The 15,892-nt window shown below is 34.5% G+C and overlaps 1 protein-coding gene and 1 long non-coding RNA gene across 3 annotated transcripts in view; one reads left to right on the plus strand and one right to left on the minus strand.

Moving 5' to 3' along the window:
- Positions 1–1,050, plus strand: part of LOC128314100 (uncharacterized) — a 120,961-nt gene extending 119,911 nt beyond the window's left edge. The window contains exon 3 of the long non-coding RNA XR_008295510.1: positions 772–1,050. This is a non-coding gene — a long non-coding RNA (uncharacterized LOC128314100). The remainder of the gene's footprint in view (positions 1–771) is intronic.
- BOLL (boule homolog, RNA binding protein) overlaps positions 1–15,892 on the minus strand; it is a 41,473-nt gene that overhangs the window by 16,094 nt on the left and 9,487 nt on the right. For both annotated transcript variants that reach the window (XM_053215510.1, XM_015077948.3), the window contains exons 5-10: positions 14,933–15,008; positions 11,806–11,933; positions 5,197–5,268; positions 2,983–3,030; positions 1,838–1,966; positions 45–143 (exon numbers count right to left, since the gene is read on the minus strand). In XM_053215510.1, coding sequence (XP_053071485.1) covers positions 45–143; positions 1,838–1,966; positions 2,983–3,030; positions 5,197–5,268; positions 11,806–11,933; positions 14,933–15,008 — 552 coding nt within the window. The remainder of the gene's footprint in view (positions 1–44; positions 144–1,837; positions 1,967–2,982; positions 3,031–5,196; positions 5,269–11,805; positions 11,934–14,932; positions 15,009–15,892) is intronic.

Below are 15,892 nucleotides of genomic sequence, written 5' to 3' on the forward strand. Positions count from 1 at the left end.
GAAATGACTGAAAAAACACCAAAAAATCAAAACAAACTTCTTACTTTAATTGGCTCAGGCTGCATCACAGGTGTAGGCATAGCGATGGCACTTGGAGCATAAACCTGGTGATATGTTGCTTGAACTCCATGATCAGAATAAGGCTGTTAACAAAAAAAGAAAAAAAAAATATTGCCTTTCATTTATTAATTCAAAATATTTATTCAGCATTACAATGTAAAGGAATTTTGCTACCTAATAGAGGAACACAAATGAAAAACACACTCTCTATCTTTAATTAATTTATAGACTGATTGGGGATAGCTGAGTAGCCAAAATTACCATAAATCCTATGAAACGTATAGGAGAAAAGAAAAGAACTACTTGATTTAGCTTAAGAAAGTCAGGGAGGTAGTCAGGAAAAGTTTTCTAGTGGAATTGATGCTTGAATTTGAAGAATTAGGGAAAGAAGATGGGAATAGTATGTACAAAGACAACTAAGAACACACCTCACTTCTCCAGGTATGCAAGAAGAAAAAGCAAATTATGTACCAGGGAGAAAATCAGGCTGGCTTCAAACTTCTTAACACCAGAGAAGAGTACACCGGAAGTTCTATAATTAAATAGTGTTGTTAAGGGTTGAATTGTGTTCCCTCAAAACTTCTGTTTTGAAGTCCTAACCTCTAGTACATCAGAGCGTGACCTTATTTGTAGACAGGATATTTATAGAGATAATCAAGTTAAATGGTCATTAAGGTGGAACCTAATCCAGTATGACTGCTATCCTCACAGAATCGAGAAATTTGGACACAGAGACACAGACAAAGATAATGTGAAGACACAGGGGAAAGATGGCCATCTACAAGTTAAGAAGAGAAGCCTGAAACAAATGCTTCCCTCATGGCCCTCAGACTGAACTAATCCTGCCAACATCTTGGTCTTCAACTTTGAGTCTCTAGAACTCTAAGACCATAAATGTCTGTTGTTTAAGCCATAATTTGTTGTACTTTGTTCTGGCAGTATGATGTAGCTATTTTATAGCTAGCGTAACTGTCTTTCAGATTTATAGACAACAATATTCAACAAACAAGTATGTAAGAAATCTCTTAAGAGAATGTAACAACCACAAGCTTTCTTTAACAATGAGTTCTTGAAGATTCAGTCAACCAGGTGATGGAGGGTAAGATGAAAAATGGAGAAATCCTAGTAGAAGTAGTGATAGTAACATTAAGATCCAATTGTGGAAATTATTGTTCCGGAATGTCATCATAATGTTATAAACATTAGTAATATAAAAAAGTAATATACTCTAATTGGGAGGTGGGTGTTAATTTTCTAATCTTTCATAACACTGATTTAAAACATACCTGTACAGTTCCTGGCCCATAGATGGTAAGGTAAGTAATGATTTGGAAATGTAGTTTAAAGACACTGAACATGATATTTACAATTTGTAGTTATGAAGTATTTTGATTTACATTTTAAAGGAAGATTTTTTTTTAGATTATTTTCTTCTTTAATTTTTATATGCTTTTAATTGACAGAATGTTAGTAACAATACAGATTGACAGGCAAACCAAAAGAAAGAGAAGTATTTGGTACCTTACTCTTTCAAGGAGATCAAGTCAGGGATTAGCCTAGTACAGTGAACAGCTAATTTCAGAAATGGTTCAGAACTAGTTAATGAAGAAGTCTAAGTTGGAGCATTCTTAGATATTAAAGAGGAAAAGATGTGAATAAATCAAAGAAAAAAGATGTGCAGCTTCCATGAGGGTCTTAAATATCTTTAGAAAAGAAAAAGAAATAAAATATAATGATGAGGTAGTTATAGATAATTTACTTTGAGACTAATACATACCTCTGGAACTGAGGCTTCCATCAGAGACAGTGGAGGAGGGACACATCCACCATCTTGTGTGATTTCCACCGGTTGATAAATAACCTCAGAAGGTTGCAGGTATAAGAATGGAGCAGAAGATGCAGGAGACTAAAACACAAAGCCATATTTCCAAATCAAATATGATTCCAGTTAAACCAAATAACTTACCCAACAGATGACAGGAATATTTGTTTCATAATTTGCTGAAGTTCTTTTCCAGGAATAGGATAGAAGTATCTTAACAACAAATAAGGAGTTCTTGGTTATTATAAATTCCAATTGTGTAGATGTGATCAAAGAACTTTATCACTGGTAAATACTAAAGTTTCTTAATGCTTCAGAACCTCATTTATAAATTCAGATAATAATGATATTAAGATCACTATTGAAGGTTGTAATAATATAACTTACAGTGTTTAAATTACCTATTCTCAGCTTTGTGACTTCACATGGGAATGCAAAATGTCATTAAATAGTCTTTTTGGTGGTATACTGTTTGTATCAAAAATTGAGAAATGGAATTTTACTAAGGAGCATAGTCAAACTGAAGAAAAATTTGAAATAAAACTGGAAAAATGCTACATTTCCCCATAATATTAATAATAAAAAGTAGGGGCGCCTGGGTGGCTCAGTTGGTTAGGCGGCCGACTTCGGCTCAGGTCATGATCTCGCGGTCCGTGAGTTCAAGCCCCGCGTTGGGCTCTGTGCTGACAGCTCAGAGCCTGGAGCCTGTTTCAGATTCTGTGTCTCCCTCTCTCTCTCTGACCCTCCCCCGTTCATGCTCTGTCTCTCTCTGTCTCAAAAATAAATAAACGTTAAAAAAAAATAAAAAAAAATAATAAAAAGTAATTTTGCATGTTTATATAAGTACTCACTTTTTAACAAAATGCTTTCACTAACACGATCTCATGTGATCTTCACAAAGATCAGGTAAAGAAACTTACAAAGGTATGGTATCATTACTTCCATGTTACAAATGGGGAAGCTAAGAAATATAGTAATTAAACAAACTGCCACAGGTATCACAGTTACTAAATAGAAAAGGAACATCTCAAATCTAGTTCTCCTGACCTTAATATTCATATAGTCTTCATAAAAATACAATTAAAAAAGTTAATATTTACCTGAGGAACGCCCCACTGCCACTGTCCTGGTAGGCACTGTGCAGGGGCCTAAAATGAAAAACAGAAACAAACCCACCCACATTATAAACAGGGGTCAAAACTGGATATCTACATGCAAATAGAATGAAGTTGGATCCCTACACCTCAAACTATATACAAAAATTAACTCAAGTTGGGTCAAAGATCTAAAAATGTAAGAGCTAAAACTATAAAACTCTTAGAAGAAAATATGTTTAAATCTTTGTGGGTTCAAATTAGGCAATTAAAAAAAATATATATGACATGTAGCATTCTTTCTCACCCCCTGACACTTTAAAAGCACTGGGTTGAGCTTTTCTTCCTTGACCCTAGATAAAAATTAGGACAGAACACTTCTTGGGGTGTGGCAGATTCCAAATGCGGACTCTAGTTAGGTAGTTTACTGGATTCTTTGGTGATCTCCCTGCTGAGAACTTCTAACTACATTTCTAGCCCTTGATTCTAGAAGTCTACTTCACACATATTCTTTCTTTATTGGGGTCATCTTAAAGTTTTTTGAAAAGGGTCTCTTCTGTGAGGTTCACATCTTGCTCTTGGGACATATAAAACTTTCTTGTTGTGAGTAAAAGTTCAACACATTCCCACTGTAGCCTTTTCTCCAGGCTCTGCCTCCAGAGACTAGTTCAGCTGCTTCTTTGGACTTTTTTAGTCCAAAGTCAGGTGCATTAAGCTTTCTTAGTCATTCTCTGATGTCCTCTTTACTTGGTTGAGAAGAAGGGGAAATGCCATAGCATTCTAACAATTCTTTTATTCAAGAAAACCTTGCTACCAATCTCCCTCAGCAATCTCAGCTTCCCCTCATTGTGTTCAAGGTGGACAATAAGCTAAGGGTCCTCAAACTGGTTTCACAATATTTGGCTGGTCGTGTTAAAAGCTGCGGTACCTAATGTTTTGTCTTTGAGGCTTCTGCTAAACTTTTGAGGCAGCTTAGAAAAAGTGATACCACATATGTATTTTAAATATATGCCATTAAGTTATTTTCATCTTTAGTAAATGAAGGAAATACTTTAGATATTTTATATTTAGCATGCTAATAGAATTGATAACTTTATTTAAAAATAAGCAATATAGCATAATAATATAATATACACTAGAGTGCCTGGGTGGCTCAACTGGTTAAGTGCCAGACTTCAGCTCAAGTCATGACCTCACAGTTTGTGGGTTCGAGCCTCACATCAGGGTCTGTGCTGACAGGTCAAAGCCTGGAGCCTGCTTTGGATTCTGGGTCTCCCTCTCTTTCTGCCCCTCCCCTGCTTGCACTCTGTCTCTGTCTCTGTCTCAAAAATAAACATTAAAAAAAATATAATATACATTAACATATGATAATATAACCAATTTAAATAAATTTGAATTTTAAATTCTATCTAAAATAACCCTCCCTCCCAAAACTGAGTCTAATACTAAAAAGAATTCCAGTAAACTTAACACTTGATGTGGGTGTATTTTAAAAGTTAAAAAAAAAAAAAAGGAAACAAATTCTCTTCCAATATTCCAGAAGTAAGAAAGAATGTGATTTTATTTGTGAATGCTATAGATCAGAGGTTGGCAAGTAAAGGGCCAGAGAGTAAATATTTTAAGCTTTGCAGTCCATAGTATCTCTGTTAGAACTACTAAACTCTGTCATTGTAGTACAAAAGCAGCCAGAGACAGTATGTAAACAAATACAAGATATGTAATACAAATACAAGATATGTAAACAAATCTTTATTTGCAAAACACCAAAATAGTCTGGCATTATGGATCACTTATCACCAATCTCCCACAGAATTAACAGAAGAGTGTTGGTTAACTAAAAGAGGCTTATTTTAATATAGATTATGTTAAATATAATAGCAAGGAAGTAATATAATGTTAACAATAACATTAAAAAATTAGCCTGTGACCCTGAATGTGTTATCTGTATGTTGCTTTGAGAATTTCTAAAGACTTTTTAGATCAAATGTTAGCCAAATGGAGCAAAACTGACCTCATTACATTTGGTTAAATGAAGCAAACATTCTACCTTCTTGTATGATATTGTTTAGTTCCCCATAAGAAAAAAAAAACCCACTGTTATCAAGGCTTAAGTATCTCATTTTAATTACTAGAGTTATTGCATGAGAAAGAATACAATGAAATTTACCCAAAAAGGACTGAAGGTATTAAAGAGAATTTTAATTGTAATTTCATGTTTACCTGATAGTGATACGCAGGTTGCTGATAAACTGGCTGAGCTACCATCACAGGGGAACTAGATACAGAACGTGACTATAAGAGGAAAAAAAAAGTGAAAAATTATTTTAGGCCTAAGCAAAATTCTTTAAAATAGTTTTTACAAAATTTATCTCGAATTGTTACCTAAACCCAGTCAACCTGTGGTCTATGATTGGAAATGTCATTTTTCCACCTGTTATTGATAGAATTACCAACCCCACTTAAGTCTACTAAAATCATTACAGTAGTCCCACTTTTATTTGGTTTCATTTCCATGGTAATGCTAAAACCACCACCAGAAAAGTTGTTTAGTCCAGACTATGAAAATATAGTTCTAAGAGAATTTTTTAAAAGAAAATGGCAGCTGGACTTAAGGTGATGATGCCTATTTCCATCATGAGACCAGCAACAGATAATGTTAACATACAGAACTGAATGAATAATCACATCTAATTTTGCCACTGATTTCCCACTACTTACAAATAATTAAATCCTATTCCTTTGTTATACATTTAATTAAGGCAAATACATTTCTTATTGAAGCATTTATCAAATTCTGTTTTATTAATTTGACACTTAAATGAGTTAATCATCCGGGGTGCCTAGGTAGCTCAGTTGGTTAAGCGGCCGACTCTTGATTTTGGCTCAGGTTATGATTTCCTAGTTCGTGGGATCAAGCCCCATGTCCAGCTGTATGCTGACAGTGTGGAGCCTGCTTGGGATTCTCTCTCTCCCTCTCTCTCTGCCCCTTCCCTGCTTGCTTTCACGTGCACATGTGCTCTCTTTCTCTCTCTCTCTCTCTCAATTAATAAACATTAAAAAAAAATAAATGAGTTAATCATCCAATAAACTTCAAGTGATTTCTCTATGTTTGAAAAAGTACACATAACACTTAATTATTCAAAGTAATAGAGTAAACCCCAAATTAGGTTATTTAAAATCAGACTAATAAAACAGGCAAGTTGTATTACAAGATAGTTAAAATAAGCTTTAACGATAGCAGTTAAAATTCAGTCTCCAATATGGGATCTAACTTATGTTGTTTTATTTTAATTCTCACCGTACCACCCCACCCACAAAATGAAAAAAGTATCATTGTACAATTTTCAGACTATCATATGTTAATAAAATTGTAAAGAGATTAACATTAGAAAATAATAATGTAATTTACTATATTAATTTATTTAATTTCTAATAACAAAGGGGGAAAAATCTCAGCAGACATAGAAAAAGCATTTGTTAAAATTCAATACCCCTTATGCTAAGCGAAATTAGTCAGAGAAAGACAAATAACATATGACTTCACTCATATGGGGAATTTAAGATACAAAACAGATCAACGTAAGGAAAGCATAAAGAATATAAAAACAGGAAGGAGGATACAACATAAGAGACTCTTAAATATAGAGAACAAACAGGGTTGCTGGAGGGGTGGTGGGAGGGGGGATGGGCTAAATGGGTCAGAGGCATTAAGAAACCTACTCTTGAAATCATTATTGCACTATATGCTAACTAACTTGGATATAAATTAAAAAATAAATAATTAATTAAAAAATAAATATGTCTGGGGTGCCTGGGTGGCTCAGTCAGTTGAGCGTCCGACTTCAGCTCAGGTCATGATCTTGCAGTGTGTGAGTTCAAGCCCCTCGTTGGGCTCTGTGCTGACAGCTTGGAGCCTGGAGCCTGCTTGGCATTCTGTGTCTCCCTCGCTCTCTGCCCCTCCCCCACTCATGCTCTCTCTCTCCCTCTCTCTCTCTCTCTCTGTCAAAAATACATAAACATTAAAAAAATAAAAAAAAAATAGATATGTTTAAGGAAAAATATTCAATACTTTTTCATGATAAATTTAATACTCCTTCTTTCTTAGCAAACAGAATGTAAAACACCTTTCTTAATTGATCAGGGTGACTTTGCCCCTCTAGGGAACATTTGACAATACTTTTGGTTTTTATAGATGTGAGGAGGCTAGGACACCGCTAAACATCCAATGTACATGAGAGCCTCTAACAACAGAGAATCATCTGGCCCCAAATGTCTGGTGCTGAGGTTGAGAAACCTTCATTAAATCTAAGATTATCTTCCAAAATCTACAGTATATGTATACAAAACTTAATGGTGAATCACTAAACTTGTTTCCTTTTTCAAGGACAAGGGCATGTTGTTATATAAATACTGTAGCAGAGACAATGCCAGTGCAATAACTCAATGGGAAAAAAAATGAGAAAAGAGCAGAAAAAAATAACTATACTGAATAATAAATGATTGTCTATATAAGAGTTTTGAAGGATTACTGATAGAATATGAACACTTAAAAATCAAAAGCATTACTACCTATGAGTCTCAACCTATTAGGAAATGTGATTTAAAAAATGTCATTCTTAAAATTAACAAAAACCATAAAGTACTTAAGAATAAATCCAACAAAAGATGTACTAAACTATTTCCTGGAGAAAGATAATTTTATGGATAGATGGAAATAAAAAACCTAACGAAATGTTTGTGGATGTTAAAATTCAGTATTATAGGGGCGCCTGGGTGGCTCAGTCGGTTGAGTGGCCGACTTTGGCTCAGGTCATGATCTCGCAGTCTGTGAATTCGAGCCTCGCATCGGGCTCTGTGCTGACCGCTCAGAGCCTGGAGCCTGTTTCAGATTCTGTGTCTCCCTCTCTTTCTGACCCTCCCCTGTTCATGCTCTGTCTCTCTATCTCAAAAATAAATAAACATTAAAAAAATTAAAAAAAAAATTCAGTATTATACACAAATTAATCTACATATTTAATGCAATTATAATAAACACCCAACAAAGGCTTTTCACAGAATTGAACAAGCTGGATTATAACATTTATATTTATAAAAATAAAGACTTAAGGATAGATGAGACTCCTGAAGAAAAAAGTGATAGGGTTGCCCTACCAGATTTTAACTAGTTCTAAAGCAACAGGACCTAAAAGAGAATTGGGCAGGGCAAACAAATACACCAGTGGAATAGAACTGAGAGCCCAGAAGAAGACCCCACTCCACCCACACCCCAGAAGTGTGGCATTTCACAGAGGATTTATTTCAAAACAGTGAAAGATGATGAATTAGTCAATATATGAACTCCAGATTTAAGATCTAGATGTGAAAAACGGCAACACTATAGTATTTTACAAATAAAATATAAAATATCTATATTTGAGTAATAAGGAAGTGTTTTTTTTAATTAAAAAATTTTTGTTAATTTTTATTTTTAAGAGAGAGAGAGAAAAACAGAGAGAGAGAGAAGAGAATGAGCAGAGGAGGGGCAGAGAGAGGGGGAGACACAGAATCCAAGCAGGCTCCAGGCTCTGAAGCTGTCAGCACAGAGCCTGACGTGGGGCTCGAACTCACAGACCGTGAGATCATGACCTGAGCTGAAGTCAGATGCCCAACCGACTGAGCTATCCAGGAGCCCCAGGAAGTGTTTTTTTTTTTAAACAAGATACTAAAAGATGAAGCCATAAAGGAAAACATTAATATATTTTTTAACATTAAAAGAACTAGCATGTGACAAAGACAAAACTTATAAAGTTAATGGACAAGCCACAAACTAGAACTCACAAAATTCATACATGAACTCAAGAAAAAGACAATAATCCCCAATGGAAAAAAATAAGTAACCCCACTGGACAAAGGATATGAAGAGGCACCTCAGAGAAGAAAGTAGAATGGCAAATAAATACATGAAATGTTAAATCTTACCAATGATTAAATAAAAAAACAACATACTATTTCATAATAACATTGGCAAAAATGTAAAATTAAAGGGTTGGCAGATTATGGAGAAATTGCAGCTTTCATAAACTGTAGCTAAAGTGTATATTTGGAAAGCCATTTGGCAACATTTAGTCAAAGATGTTTATACTTTATAATGTGAAATTTTACTTCTATGCATATATTGTAGCCTAGACCAAGTTAGTGTGGTAGGGACCCCTCCGTAAGGAGAGAAAAAAAAAAGAGAGAGAGAGAGAAAAGGAAAAAAAAAAAAACCCACAAAAAACAAGGTAACCTGGCTATGTACCTATGTGACAACATCCCTCATGACGTTGTAAACTGAGAACACTTAATCAGACTACATGTGTGTGTATGTTACCATATATGGGAGACAAAGAAATAGAAAATGCATAAAAAACCTATGCTACATGTTTGGTGCTCAGTTTTTTGGGTATGAACCCAACTGAGTGGTGCCGGCATGAATAAAGTTGCTTTCTGGAAATTAAAAAGCCTCGGTGCCATGACTCTCTGTGTGAGAATCCTGCTACAGCAGGAGAATACAAAATTTTTCCAGTGGTACATAGGCATGAATAAGTTTAAGAGTATTAATTTTTTTTCTTATAAGTTTATTTATTTATTTGGAGAGAGAGGGAGAGAGAACGTGAGTGCGTGAGCAGGGGAGGAGAGAGAGAGAGGGTGAGAGAGAAATCCCAAGCAGGCTTCACACTGTCAACACAGAGCCCTACGTGGGGCTTGTACTTACAAACTGTGAGATTATGATCTGACCTCAAATCAAGAGTCAGATGCTTAACCAACTGAGCCATCCAGGTGCTCCAAGAGTATTAATTTTTAGATCCTAACACATGTACTCCTTCCTGATTTGATTTGTGAATGTGTCTGCTCACTATGTGTCTGTCTTCTTTTCATAACTCTCCTTTCACAATTACCCTTCTCCTTCACAATGAAAGACACACTTCTCAATCATCCTGGATCTGTTATAGTGCTTTGTTCGGGAATATAAATACCAACAGGGCATGAAACAATTCAAGAAGGCAATGCCCTTAAAAAATAGGAGATAGCAAAGCAAAAAGAGTTTATATAAGAAATATTAAAGAGGAGGAGTGCCTGGGTGGCTCAGTCGGTTAAGTAACCGACTCTTGATTTTCACTTGGGTCATAATCTCAAGATTGTGGGACTGAGCCCTGTGGCAGGCTCTGTGCTGACAGCTCGGAGCCTGCTTGGGATTCTTGCTCTCCTGTCTCTTTGCTCCTCCCCTGTTGTCTCTCTCAAAATAAATAAACTTAAAAAAAAAAAAGAAATGTTAAAGGGGAGATGGTCCCTTATTTCATAGAGGGAACAAAATAAGTAACATGATCGTCACAGGAATACATACTAACTCATTCATTTGAACTTAAACATTATAAAAATACTAAAGGTCAGAATTTTCTAATAGAAACAAAGTTTTATTTGGCTGACTAATTTTGTTAACTGAGTTCTAGAGCAGACATTTTCCATCCTTTTTTTAAAAAAGATTTTTTTTAAGTTTATTTATTTTTGAGAGAGAGAGAGAGCGTGAGAGAGAGAGAGAGAGAGAGACAGAGCGTGAGTGGGGGTGGGTGGCAGAGGGAGAGGGAGACACAGAATCTGAAGGAGGCGCCAGGCTCTGAGCTGTCAGCACAGAGCCTCACGTGGGGCTCAAACTCACAGACTGTGAGCAGTCTGGGGCTCACTGGGGCAGAGCAAGAGAGAGAGAGAGAGAGAGAGAAGTAAGGCTTGATCCCATGACCCTGGGATCATGACCTGAGCCAAAATCAAGAGTCAGCCCCTCGACTGAGTCACCCAAGCACCCCACAACACTTCTTCTTAAACGAAATATACAGCTACAAAGTTTTATAAAAATGTATCTAAAACAAATCTACAATACTCCACAATATAAAATATTCCTACATTATTTAAAATTTCAGGGGCTCCTGGGTGGTTCAGTTGGTTAAGTGTCTGACTTTGGCTCAGGTCATGATCCCACAGTTTGTGAGTTTGAGTCCTGTGTCAGGCTCTGTGCTGACAACTCAGAGCCTACAGCCTGCTTCAGATTCTGTGTCTCCCTCTCTCTCTGCCCATCCCTTACTCACACTCTCTCTTTCTGTCAAAAAATAAGCAAACATTAAAAAATTAAAAAAATAAAATTATGACAAATTTAAGATGTCAACTTAAAAATGAGTGAGACTATTTATAATTTTTCAGAAAATTTTTAGAGGCTGTAGAAGAAAAAACTTTGAAGACCACTTTCCTAGACAAACTCTCACACAATACATACAAGAGCTAGATGTTCACTGCACTCTTGATTACAGAAAAAAAAACTTAAAATGTCCATCAATAGGGGAATATACACTGATATAATGGAATATTATAAAATATTAAAAGTGAATTAGATATACTAGCATCAGCATGGTTTAATCTCTAAAAAATAATGTTGAATAGAAAAACTAGATTATTTACATAGTGTTTAAAAACCACCCAAAGTAATACTACCTATTGTTTAAGGACACCTACATGTGTAGAAAAACCATAAAATGATAGGAAAGACATTCTGGTTATATATTCTGGATATATCTGAGGAGAAAAAGAGAGTAAGAATGTGGGGGCAAGGAGACTTTACCTGAATTTCTCATATTTTATTTCCCCCTATTAAATGAACTTAAGTAAATATGGCAAAATGTTAACATCTGTTAAATTTAAGTGGTAGCTACATGGCGATTATATTATTATTTGTGCTTGTCTGTGGTTGAAATATCTCAGAAATAAATATTTTACAAAATCAATAGAATAGATGGAAAACCTTCTAAGATGAAAATTACTTACAGGCCAAGGTGGTGGAACAGAAGTTACCTCTGGAGTATGAAAATAAGCAACACCATTATGATAAGTGTAAGGATATCCAGTTGAAGTTGTTAGATACATTGTTCCAGCTGCAGGCATTATACTGGAACCTAAAGCAAAGATTAAATAATAACAATAACTAAAATGTTCAATTTTCTTTTAAAATGGTAATTTCTGAACATTTGAAAATGTTTATCTTAACACATCTATATAGTTATGGTAAAAATTGAATGTTGCAAATTAAAAAAAAATTCCATACGTTAAAGTGTCTTTGAAATATATGTTTTCAAACTTACTATCTTAGAGCTTTTATTACTTTAAGGTGAATAAGAGAAAAAGAAACAAGTTCAAAAAAGAATACTAAAAATTCATTAACTTAGATTTTAGTACCAATGTAACGAAACACAAAGCTTAACAATTTAAATTATTATCAGAAAGGCCATTGTTTTTATAAATATAAATTATAAAGTTAACTGAAGACTATAGACACTATAATAAATTTCCTAAGACCTTAGTAAGACCTTTTATTTGTAAAAGGCCAAAGATGATGAAATCAGTGAGGTTGGAAAAGATTCCATACTTTCCTGAAGGGATTTTGGTTCTACCCCACAAATTCTTTGGATCTACTCTCACAAGAATTCATTGACACTGTAACTCTTATTCTCTAGCTTCCCTTTGCTGTAACTGCTGCTGTTGCAAACATAACCACAAATCTTCCATGTGGCTAGTTCTGGGTCCCCATCTCTTTTCTCAGATCAAGTTATTACACTCCTCCCCCCAAATTAAAAAATATGTATGTTTTTGTCAGGAGAACACTTGGAAAATTTATATAAGCCAAGTTAGATTAAGTACTTGACCAGCAAATTTATGTAAATTACTAGAACTGGCAATCCTTCTTCCAGTATATCAGTGATTCTCAAAACTTAACATATATTAGAATCACCTAGATAGCTTATTATCCAGGGCCACATTTGCAGAGATTTAGATTCAGTAAGTCTGGGATAGGGCCTGAGGATTTGCATTTTGACAGATTCCAAGTGAACTGTTACTGGCTGCAAACCACACTGTGAGTAGCACTGGCCTACCATTTTAAGCAGCACTACTGCTTCTCAGCCTTTATATTTTCACTGTATTTCATCTAGAGTTGTTACTGCTTACTTTAGTGATTCTTAATCCCATCCTTTTGAGAATCTGATGAAAGTCATGGAGTCTTTTCTCAGAGATATATACTGAAACAAAATTTTGCACACAATTCATGAAGTTCATGGATTTGCCTCCAAAGATAATCAAGGAACCACAGGTTTATCTGCTAAATGAATGAATGAATGAATGAATGAATGAATGAATTTTAAAAGTCAGTACAGTTACAGGGCATTGAACTTGGCTGGTGATACAGCCAACAAGAAAAAAGAAAAAAATTGGACATACCGTATTGAAGTTAGGCTCTTATGGGAAAGATAGTTATTAGGTAACTAGACAATTAATCAATTAAGACAATTTTGATAAATACATTAAGACGTAGTATAGTCTATTATACTAGGTAGTATGAATGTTCCAATTGTATTTAATTTGTGAGGAAATGATGTTTGGGCTGAGCTTTAAAGAATGAATGGGATTTTAATGGAATGGCAAAGAGCATTCTAGGTAAATAGTGTATATTAGGAATACTGTATGTTCTGGAACTGAGATGAGGCTAGATGGCTAAAGCATGGGAAGAAAAATAAAGGACAGTTCAAAAATAAGCAGAAAATAACTTAAGATGTGCACTTTTCAAAGATTACTCCGGCTTCCTTGTGTATGATAGGTTGGAAGGTACCAAGACTGGATTCAGAAAGACCAGTTAGGAGGCTTTTCCAGTAATCAAGGCAAGGAAAGTGGGTAGCTCAGACTAGAATGTTGGTAATGGAGATGGAAAAAAAAGCAACAGATCTGAGAAAAAATTGAGATAAGAATCCCCTGTATCTTGAGAATCTACTTTTATACTTAATATTTATTTGCAGAAAAGTATAATGAGCTTTGGAGTCAACCTGTCCTGGATTTGAAGGCTAATGCCACTATTTGGTTATATAGTTACTTAACCCTATACTTTTCAAATTCACCACCTGATTGAAAGCATTCAGCATAGTGATTCATGTTTTTTTTTTTGTTGTTTTTTAGCAACTTGTGGGTCATAATGTGAACATTACTACTTATACCTACTGCTGGTGATAAAAAATGGTTACTATGTGTCAACAGCTTAATTCTTGGAACAAGAAAGAAGTATTAATCTACTGAGGACACTTCAGTTATCTTCTAAATTAACAAATAACTAAGTCAAAATTAAACCTGATTAACTTCTAAATTAAAATAGACCACCCAAATGAGTACAACTATTAATTTGTTAACAGATGTACAATAAACACCTAATGTTTTACACATCCCAGTGGACATTAGGACACAGCTAAGGAAGAATAAGAAAATTCAGTTGTGAATTTTCTAGCCAAAGACTGTTATAGAGTTTAATAAATATTTAGGTAAAAAGCAAACTGTAAAGATGCCTAATACAATAAATAGGAAGATTGAGAAAAAAAGAAGAGTAGAGTTGAAAACCTTGCAGAAATTTGAGAAAGGCACATAATATAGCCAATTATTAAGGCTTTAGGAATTGTTCCCTCTGATAATTATGACACATCTAGTTGGGTTATAGTACCTACCATGCAACTAAAGTTTCTGATATTGGTTCTTTATTTTTATTTTCAGTATTTTAAATTTAAATTTCTAATTTTAAATTACTTTTCTAATTATAAAAATTTTCAATTCATAATGCCAAATTACTTCTAATTACCTTTGTAATTTTAAATTATATTTTTATTTTAGAAGAGTTTTCCTTTAAAGATGTAATTATATGTAATATATGTAAGCACCATTATTTATGTAAAATTTTCCCTACCCCCTGAAAATCTAACATACATTAATCTGTAAGAAATATTCATTTGATCACCAACTTTGCTGAAATAACTTTATTAAATTAAAGAAGTCTGACCTTCTAATTAAATTCTAGAAAAAGTCTAATATTTCAAAAAAGAACCATGTAAAAATACTGGAAAATGCATTAGTTCTCAATACATACGAGGAATTCCTACTTGTTGTTTTCTTATTGCTGGACCAATGTTCAGTTTCTTATCTTTATAATTAAGTTTTTCAGCCTAGAATAAAAAAATTTTTTTTATTATTTTGGCACTACTGTTTTATAAAATCAATAGTGAAAAACTAGTGAGAAACATTTTTAAAATTCAGACTATAATAGTTTTGAAAGCAGCAAGGAATACTGGAAAGGACAAAGTCTTTGAATATTAAAGATATGGGTTTGAATCTTGGTTCCAATGCTTTGACCCTAGTTCTTTAATGGGAATACAGTCAAGCCTCTACTCATAGATCCCATATTTGGGAATTCACCTATTCATTAAAATTATTTGTAACCCCCAAATCAATACTTGTAGCAATTTAGTGATTACTAGTGGACATGAGCAGAGAGGTGAAAATTTTTAATTGCCTGACATATATGGTCCCAGCTAAGGTCAAACAAGGGAATACTCTGTCCATTCTTGTTTCAGCTCTTACGGTGAAAACAAGAGTCCGTTTCATGTTCTGTTTAGTGCCATGTTTTTTGCATTTTTGTGTTTTATGTTGGTGATTTTGCTATCTTTTTTATTTTGCTATTTAAAATAGCCCTCAAGTGTGGTGCTGAGGTACTGGCTAGTATTCCCAAGCACAAGAAGAATGTCATTTGCCTTATGGAGAAAATATGTGTTACATGAATTTAATTCAGGCATGTGTTACATAATGCTGTTGAACAGGAGTTCCATGTTAATGAATCAACAATATATATTTAACATGAAGTCTTTAAACAGAAACACACATAAAACAAAGTTATGTATTAATTGGTTAATGCAAATAACGTAGGGGCATCTGGGTGACTCAGTTGGTGAGGTGTCCAACTTCAGCTCAGGTCAGATCTCACAAGTTCGTGAGTTTAAGCCCCGCACTGACAGCTCAGAGCCTGCTTTAGATTCACTGTCTCCCTCTCTTT

Source organism: Acinonyx jubatus, chromosome C1 (assembly GCF_027475565.1).
Source record: "Acinonyx jubatus isolate Ajub_Pintada_27869175 chromosome C1, VMU_Ajub_asm_v1.0, whole genome shotgun sequence".
NCBI classification, from domain to species: domain Eukaryota; kingdom Metazoa; phylum Chordata; class Mammalia; order Carnivora; family Felidae; genus Acinonyx; species Acinonyx jubatus.